General features: G+C 37.0%; 1 protein-coding gene across 1 annotated transcript in view; it reads right to left on the reverse strand.

Moving 5' to 3' along the window:
- Nucleotides 1-9,872, reverse strand: part of TWSG1 (twisted gastrulation BMP signaling modulator 1) — a 21,996-nt gene that overhangs the window by 9,376 nt on the left and 2,748 nt on the right. The window contains exon 3 of the mRNA XM_010859084.1: nt 365-464. Within this exon, the coding sequence (XP_010857386.1) occupies nt 365-464 (100 nt within the window). The remainder of the gene's footprint in view (nt 1-364; nt 465-9,872) is intronic.

A 9,872-nucleotide genomic window follows, 5' to 3' on the forward strand; every position in this document is an offset into this window, starting at 1 on the left:
GGGAGGAGGGTTCAGGATGGGGAACACATGTATACCTGTGATGGATTCATTTTGATATTTGGCAAAACTAATACAATTATGTAAAGTTTAAAAAATAAAATTTAAAAAAAAAAAAGGATAAAAACAAAATCTTCCACTTGTTCCTCCACTCTTATTTCACAAGAATTTCTTCCCACACCTTTTCTATAAAAATACAAACACATATATATGTAAATACTATTCGATACAAGCAAATGCAATGCTGTTCTATACACCTACAATATCTTATACATACCCTAGTCTATGCACATAAAATACTATTTAAAGTCTCTTAAAGTCAAGGATTCTGTGATAGGAAATATTAAGAAACGTAACATCAACTTACCAACACAGTCACAGCACTCATCCCAGAGGGTCCCAAGACACAGCATGCACTCCTTACAGCAGGAGCAGTTTCCTTCTCCAGGGCGGCACTGGCAGAGCTCCTAGAAATGAAGCAGACTTTCAGACTTAAAATTCCAAATAACTACATTTAATACTGCTACTTTTTTGCAGCAAAAAAGCACTCCATAATAACTGCATTTATAGTCATTTACTCTTGGCACATTAGTTTAACATCATTAACTATTTGTAGGAAATAAATATCTACAAAGTAGATATTTAGACTTGGAATTAGATTCAAGTACTACTTAGATCTCAGGAGATTTAGATTTTCTTTTGGACACATTCAATGAATGCATTTTGGATCCTTTTATCTTATTTTGAAACAAAATAAAGAGATTTTACTTCATAACCTATAACTTCATCTCCCATATGAACGCAACACACTCAGTACAAGAACAGAATCCACTTTCCAGCTATTAGATTCACTGTCAAATGCATGGCCAGTTGACTTGTAGTGGGAGCTGTGGCTCCTCAATATGTAAAGTGTAAATTAACAGCATCTTTTAACAGCTATTTTCATTGATCGAAGCGTGCCTGGCGTGGCTGACTGTTTACAAAATGGGCAGCAATCCTTCCCCTCCCCATGTCACCCTCTTTGCAGCTCCTCTGATCAAGAGACAAGGGTCTATTTCCAGACCTCTTGAATGGAAGTCATCTTGAAACTTGCCCTGATCAACAGAATTTGGTGGAAGTGATTTAGTGTCAGTTCTGAGTGTGGGCCTGAATAGACCTGGGATGTTTCCTCTCCTTCTCTTAGAATTTTGCCCAGCTGCCATGTGAAGCCCCAGAGAGGGCCACATGGACAAGTCAGTCCATCTGAAGCCACCCCTGCTCAGCCATCCTCCAATCAACCAGCAGCTGACAAGAGCCACAAGAATAAGCCCAGAAAACCTACTCGGCTGATAAAGGCCCAAGCTGCTGATCCACAGAAAGAAAAGCAAAATAAATGGTTATTGTTTCAAGTCACAAAGCTTTGGGATGGTTTGCTACTGCAGGAAACTAATTAACGCAGCTTGCTTTGTACATGAAGCTTCAAGGTAATTCCTTTAGCCTCTCCTCTACCCCTCCTCTGGAGAAGGCAATGGCAACCCACTCCAGTACTCTTGCCTGGAGAATCCCAGGGACGGCGGAGCCTGGTGGGCTGCCATCTATGGGGTCACACAGAGTCGGACACAACTGAAGAGACTTAGCAGCAGCAGCAGCTACCCCTCCTCTGGCCACTAGAGTCACTGCTAAACAAACCTGCTAAGGGAAACTCCGTGAACACATGGCTTACTTGGCTTTCTCCAGTTGGTGACATTATATATATATATATATATAAAATATACATATATAAACATAGCACAGTATTCATCCCTATTAATCTTACTATGTTTCTAGACCATTAGAGTCAATCCATCATTCTTATATGACATAGTTTTTTGCAAGATGATATTTCCAGTTTTGGTGAGAGGTAACTGACATACATCACTCACTGTAATTAACACTGACACACATTAAACTCTCACATTTAAGGTGTACAGCATGATGGTTTGATTCACATTTATTGTGAAATGATCCCTGCAGTAGGTTTAGCTAACATCCATCATTTCATATAGATAAAATGAAAAAAAAAAAAAAAAGATTTCTCCTTATGATGAAAACTCTCAGGATCTACTCTCCCAACAGCTTTCCTGTATGTCATATTGCAGCAGTAACTACAGTCGCCATGTGGGACATTACAGCCCTAAGACTTACTTACAACTGCAAGTTGGTACCTTTTGATCTTCCTCCAATTTCCCCTCCCAATGAACCCACTTCTGGTAACCACAAATATGACCTCATTTTCTATGAGTTTGTTGGGGTTTTTTTGCACTTATTTCACTTAGCACAATGCCTTTAAGGTCCATCCATGTTGTTGCAAATGGTAGGATTTCCTCATTTTTTATGGCTGCATAATATTCCACATCTGTGTGTGTGTGTGTGTGTGTGTGTGTGTGTATGCATATATATGTATACAAATATATGCAAATACACACACATACCACAACTTGTTTATCCATTTATTCATCAGTGGAAACTGAGGTTGTTTCCCTATCTTGGCAGTTGTATGTAATGCTGCTATGAACATGGGGGTGCAGATACCTCTTGGAGTTGGGTTTTTGCTTCCTTCAAATATATCCCCAGATGTGGAACTGGTAGACCATGTGATGTGCGATGGATCTACTTTTAATTTTTTGAGGAACCTTCAAAATGTTCTCAACAGTGGCTACACCAATTTACATTCCCATCAACAGTGCACAAAGTTCCCTTTTCTTCTGAAATTCTTCACCCCTTTCACAGCTTGTCCATGTTCCAGTACCAGCTTCAGAAAGATTATTATCTTCTACATCACTTTTACTTCAAAGTCACCATCTTAACTAGAGAGCCGGTTGTGCTGAGATGTGGGATTTCTATGTGGACTGGCTGTTTACTAGTTCACTAAACTCCCCGTGACCAACCCTGAGCACCACTCTGTAGGCTGAATGTAGGATCCCAACCAAACTGGATGTCCACAGAGCTGGAAAGAAAGTCTGACCTATTGCCTCCGCTTTTATCCCGCCACTGCCTCCCCCAGAATTCCTAAGTGGGTTTTATGTAACATAAACAGGCACCGTGGTAAGAGTTTTATACGCATTATGTTAAAGCTCATAAAGCCCTTATCAAGTTATTATTTATCTCTATTTTAATATAATGTTATGAATTTGTACATCATTCAATTAGTAAGTGGCTGAGATCTGACCCCGGTTCTGGATCGCTATTCCTGCTTTTAAAACATAAAGCTTATTAATATAAATAATAATATAAAGCTTCTCATTAATTTAGCATTTCAGTAATTATAGTTATTACTTTCTTAGAACAAACCCATAATTACACAGCTAACCCTTCAGGTTGCTTAATCAAAGGCACTATTACATCTTTCACCCTCAGTACTTGAATATAACGACAAGTGCTAGTGCCCAAGTTTAATCATTGTTTGTAAAGGTAAAATAAGTATCATTGGCATGAGCTGCAAAACCAGTGAGTTGGGATTTAATACTTAATTCTGTTTTTGCTTCAGCCAGTTAAAGATCACATCACTGCCTCCCTGGTCTGCAAGTCTCAGGGAAAGTGTGGGTGCTGCTCCTGGTGCCGATGAAAGGCTGGAGGGGGCGGGTCAGTAACCCAACCCAAGGCTCCAGTGTCCTTCTTCTGCCTCAGGGCTGCTCCAGCCCCAAGGCCTCCGCGAGCCAGAGCCAGGGGACATGCATCTCCACCTCTGTGCAAAATACCACAGCAGGGGTTCTTGGTACATGGCGATCACACCGTTCCATACATTTACAGTGGAAAAAACTGAAACCTTATACTAAATAGAAAACAGAAATTTATACGTTTCAGCTATCCAACATTGACCAGCACGAGTATTTAGAGATAATTTGGAAATCTGCTTCAAAAGCCTCTATGAAATGAAAACATGGCAGGATGAAAAGTTGTGGGACAAGTCTAATTTAAAATGTATTTTTACTATGTTAGTATCAGTGAAAATCTTGAATATTCCAAAGAATTTCAATTTTTTCATGCCAAAAGACAGATTTCATATGATTATTTAATCTTTAGTGGAAAATCTTATTCTCTGTATGACTAAGGTGCTGGTGAGATCTTAATCCTCTATGCAAAATAAACTGGGGGCATTATTCATCCAAGACTAAGCCAAGACTTACAGTTTCATTTTATAAACTCTTTATGAAAGAGTTCATTTTATAAACTTCCATACTTCCAGGTCAGAAATGGAAACTGGTCACTTGAGGGAAATTTTTATTTATATTCTGATGTAAATTCGCTGGAAGGTATCTCCACTCCTTAACTGTTGCCAAAATCTGAGAGATTTGTTAGCACTATTGTTAAAACAGGGAAATATCATCACTGGAAACAGCATTAGAGTCTAGTGGACAGCAAACGACTTGGATTTACAGGGTCTGGATTCAAGTCCTAGCCCGCAAAAGGCAGCATGTCACACCAAGTCTCAGTTTCTCAGATGCTCTGTGATCCAGCAGTCCCACTCCTAGGTATTTACATGAGAGAAATGAAAACATACATCCACACAAAGACCTATCCATGAAAGTAAGTAACTTCATTCATCACCACCCCAAACTAGAAACAATCCATGTCAATCAGTGAGTGAACGGATGAAGAAATCACACAACAGAACGTCACTCAGCAAGACCAAGAAAGGACTCCCTGACACACACACAGCTGCACGGTCAATCTCAGAAGCACTCTGCTAACTGAAAGAAGCCAATAGGCACAAAAGGGAACACACTGTACGATCCTGTTAGCAGACATTCTGGAAAAGGTGAAATTACAGGAACAAAAATCATCCAGCGGTGGGAAGGTACTGAGGATGGGGAAGAGGTTAGTCTCGACTCCCTGGGCAAGAAGGGACTTTTAAGGGTGATGAAGACATTTCCTATCTCAACTGCTGTAGTGGTTACATGAGCATATGTGACCAATCTTACCCCTCAAAAGCTTTGGGAGACTAAGGAATATCTCATCTCATCTTTGAAGGACCAGTATAGTACACCGAGGCCCATAAATTTATTAAACAAATCTGACCTGAAAAGTATAAAGCATTATATAAACATAAACTGGTATTAAAAAAAGTAATGCAGAAGATAGTTCTGAAAATACATTTCTCTATTTTAATTTCAAACTAAATTCCTCTAACATATATTTTTTAAAAAACAAAGAAACATAAAACAATGCTGGTGAAAAATGCAGAATGTGAAAGTTGTATTGATATACAACAACCTTTATTCTATATTTAAGGGTTAAAAATCACCTAAACATAGAATAAAAAGGACTGTATCAAATATTAAGAGTAGTCAGTATTTAGATTCTAAACAGGACTATAAATTGCTTTCTTTCCTTTTTCTTCTTCTGTGTGTTTTGTGGCGTCCCTTTGAGAACACAATATTTTTATCAAGGCAAATAAATTTAAATTTAAGTAGTAGGACTTAAGATAGTTTAATTGCATACAGTACAAAAAAAAAAAAAGACACTCAAAAACATAAGCTGAGGTCCTTAAATATTAAACTAAACAAACCGTAACTATTTGTAATATCATGACCTAAAACCCCCAGGAATGTAAGAACAAAGGTAATTATGAAAATGAACACTGTGGGAACATCAGTAACCAACAAGGCATCAGCCTGTACCTGTGGTGACACAATTTTCACAACCCTTACTTAGGTCAAATGAGTGTTTAAAAACCAAATATAAACAACACATCTTCAAATAATTAACCTTTATTCGAAAGAATAAACATAATTATAATTATGTTAGTTACAACAAATCTGTTTTGACATACGAATACTCTTTGAGGAGGACATCAGACAGACTTTCAAACTTGGGACAGAAATATCTAACCCAAATCTTATCAACATGTTTAAATTCTAATTGGCAAACTTTTGCCTTGAAAATAATATAAACTTAAGTGAAATACTACTAACATTACGAAAACAGAATTTATCCTTTTGGTTAAATAGATCAACATACAAGTTCATGTATATACATGAACTACCAAAATATATTAAATTACACCCATTTCTTACATAAACCTCATAACAAAACTTTAATCCTACTTCAAAAGTACCCCAAAGCATTTCTTTAAAATCATCCAGATGAGGTGAAATGGGAGGAGGTGGAGCAGTGCTGACCACTGCTGAAGCTGAGTGATGGATGAATGGGGAGTTATTTTACTATTCTCCCTATGAACATTACATTTAAAAACTTCCAAGTGTCCTGATAAAATCCTCATCTTTGGGGTGTTTTTTTTTTTTCGGCCCCACCATGCAGCATGTAGGAAAGCATGAAGTCTTAACCACTGGACTGCCAGGGAAGTCCCCTGCAACTTTGCTTTGAAGGGAAACAATGACTTATTCTTCCCTTAAATTACATTAGGTCTGACTTATTATTTCTGGATATTAATTTCAAAGATTTTCAGGAGGCATTCCCTGAAGCAAAACAGGACAAAAATAAGTCAGAGTCACAACCTTTAAAGACAGAGAAGTAGGAAAAAAAGAGGGAAAACATAGTAATGTTCATAAAAGGAAAGAAAAAACACTGCATATTATATACCAAATATTACTAGTCTAGTAATAAAGCAAGATAACTGCAGGAAAAAACTAACATGGAATTTAATTAGCACTGGTTAAGGCACAAGGGAGAGGAAGTTAATTTTTTAGTTTACTGTAATTAAGAAAACCCTGAAGATACCTGAACTATTTACAATTTTAACTTGAAATACATTTAAAAAAGCTAGAATTATTAGTGAGAAACTACTTTGAAATTTCAACTTATTTCAGATAATCTAAGATTTATTGAGTAGTTAAATCACTTTTTAGAATTAAAAAAAACCAGACTGTTGATTTAGTTCATAAAAGTGCAAAATAAATATTCAGACAACTGGCAAAGTGCTAAAAGAATGCATCAGTGATCTCTGAACCCAAGTTTGAATACTTCATGAAATATAATGTTTATATCATCCTAAATATGACCATAAATATTAGCTAAAAATACAAGTCAATAAGGGGTTTTTCAGTTCTTAAAACAAAAAGGGTCTGGAGATTTCAGTGGTAGAAGTATAATATTGATCCAAATTTTAAGTATTCTTTTCAAAGAGGCAGAAGAAAAAAACAGCAAAGATTTTGTTAAAAGCAAAATCTTGTATTACCATTTTTCCCCTAAAAGAGGACAGCTCAACCACCCATTATATGAACAAAGGAATACACCAAGATGACAATATTGCTTTCCTGATGTTAAAATTAGATTTCTTTCCTGTCAGCACAAAATAAATACTTACACAGGGACCACCCTTCTACACAGCAACTTGTAGGAGGGGTAGGAATGACTGTGTTGGTAAAACACATTTACACAACTCTGAGCTTCCAGGAAAAATGTTTTATATTTAGTTATTTCATGAGTTGCCGAGGGCTCAAACATAAACAAATGTTCTAACTTATCCTCACAGTACATCATTTCAACACTACAGATGTTGTTCAAACCAAACCAAAAGAACAAAAAGCAAAGCTAAATGCCCTCTTAGGAAGGAAGTTTCTTCTACAGCATGGCCTTCCTTAAAGTTCTTATCTCCCATCTCTGTTTCTGTGCATGTTTTTCTGCAAGTTTAAGGAGAAAAGCTATCATTGCCATCTAAAATGTCAACGTGCCTTGATCTATGTTGAATGGAAATGTGGAATTTTAATAACTCAGTATGTGTGATGACAAACAAAGCCCCAGCAATTCCTCACCTTCTCAGGGCCATCAACCACTCTAAGAACCTCCTGAATGCTAGGGACTCTTCTTAGAAAACTGTACATATGCAAATTTGAATATAATTCTGGGGATTCCCTTTAAGAGAAGCATTTAAGAGGCCCAAAGACCCCAAGCTGACAATTCTTAACACGTGAAAGGTCAATAGCCAATCTATTCTTCAAGTGAAGAGAAGAGGAATAGAAGAGGGCATTAAAGTTCAAGTTTCTACCCGACCAGTCAGACTACCCTCCACACAAGGGCAAAAAAGACAAGAACCAGGTATCTACCAATCAACTACCACCCCAAACACAGCACAAACATCAGCCATTCAAAACAAACAAACCAAAAACTTCACCTCAGGAAAATGATCAGCCTCAGAGCAGATCCAGCATCGAGAACTTCTCTGACTCTCAAGCGATACCCTCCAGTCTATGTATGCCAGCCCTGCCACAAACAGTCTGGCCAATCAGGCTTTTACGCTTCATTCTTAACTATAAAAGACATCAAAGGAATATTGTACATTTGAGGAAAGCCACCTGCATGAAATAAATATACATTGAAAGAAAAAAATTATCTTGGAAGAAAAAGAAACCTAGGTAACAGAATGGGGTGGGGGAGGGGGAGAGACCTATCTCCATCTCCATCAATAAAACTTCTAGTAATTCTCAGAGATATCTGAGAAAATGGCATATTCGATACAAGTAAAAGTGTTAATATGAAAAATTACCAAGCAGAAAATAAGTTATTGCTAAAATTTTAAAGTTCAATTCAAAAGGTTTTAAGAAAATCCTCAATACTCAAGGCCTCTATCATTTTAACCTTACACACTCTGCCACTACGTACTATCAAGGGCGATCTCCACTATTCCAGAAAAGGAGTAGATGATTCCTGGCTCTGAAGGAACAGGAATCAGAAATGCTCACATGAGTGAACCATGTTTTTTTTTTTTTTTAAAGAGTCCTACATTCTTCCAATGAGTTTACCAGAATCACCATTTAATAGGAGAAGCTGCACCTGATTTTCCAGTTTTTACAAATTTTTTTTAACCTACGTTTGGAAGCATTTGTATTACAGATTTTTAAAATTAAATCACAAAACAAAAAATTTTAAGAGTGTTTATTGACAGTAACCAAAAGCTTTCTTCTTTAAATACTGCCTTACCAAGCAAGGTCTTTAAATAAAATCCAATTTTTAATTAGCTGAATAATGGAAATCATAGTCTTGGAGAGTCAAAAAATAATTTGAGATTTAAGTAGATTTCCACCTAAACATGAATACAGCAATTTTTATGAGACTGTTTCTAATAGTGAATAATGAAGCTACATTGAAACAATATGGGAAGTGGCACGGATTCCCCTATGACCACAGCATAAAGCTGGACTTCACGAGAAGACTACAAAATTTTCAGCCACCATTAAGCCAGTGTGTCAAATCAAAACTTCCAGGTATAAAACTATATGATATTAAAGAATTATTAATTTTTAAATTGCTGATAGCTGTGTTCAAGAGTTCTTATCTTTCAGAGATAGACATTAGAATTTGATAAAATAATGTCAGGGGTCTGCTTGACACTAACAGAGATGGGGACCCTAACAGTGCAGGGGAACAGAGATGAGGCAAGCGAAGCCCTGGGTTAACGACTGCTGTAACTGCTGATGGTTACTGTTGTTCATTATACTCTTCTCTCTTCTATTTAAAAACATCCAGAGTTAAAAAAAAAAAAAAAATTAACAACCAACCAACCAGCCTCTCTAGTTAAAAGTTTTGGTTTAAAATGCAAAGTGATGGTACGCGGAGTATGAGATGGTGGTAACCACACTCACAGAAAGGCCAGGCTTCCCAGAATGTTAACTTTTAATGAGCACCAAAACGTCACAGATCAGCACAGAATACCTCTCATCTACAAAACCCATGATCACTTCTAGTACATATGCACAAGCGCTCTCGTATCAGGAGTACAGGCAAAAGTTGGTTGAGTCATACTTCATACAGAATTCACATATACATAGTTTCAGCAGTGCACTGAATTTCTTAGCCAACAGCTAGAACAGAGGCTAATTAATACAGACACAAGACTGCTGATGGTCTAACAGGATGGGAAAGGGAGAACAGCTATATAAGACATGAAGTTCACCACT

The sequence above is a fragment of the Bison bison genome, unplaced genomic scaffold, assembly GCF_000754665.1.
Source record: "Bison bison bison isolate TAMUID 2011002044 unplaced genomic scaffold, Bison_UMD1.0 scf7180017864453, whole genome shotgun sequence".
Taxonomy (NCBI): Eukaryota; Metazoa; Chordata; class Mammalia; order Artiodactyla; family Bovidae; genus Bison; species Bison bison.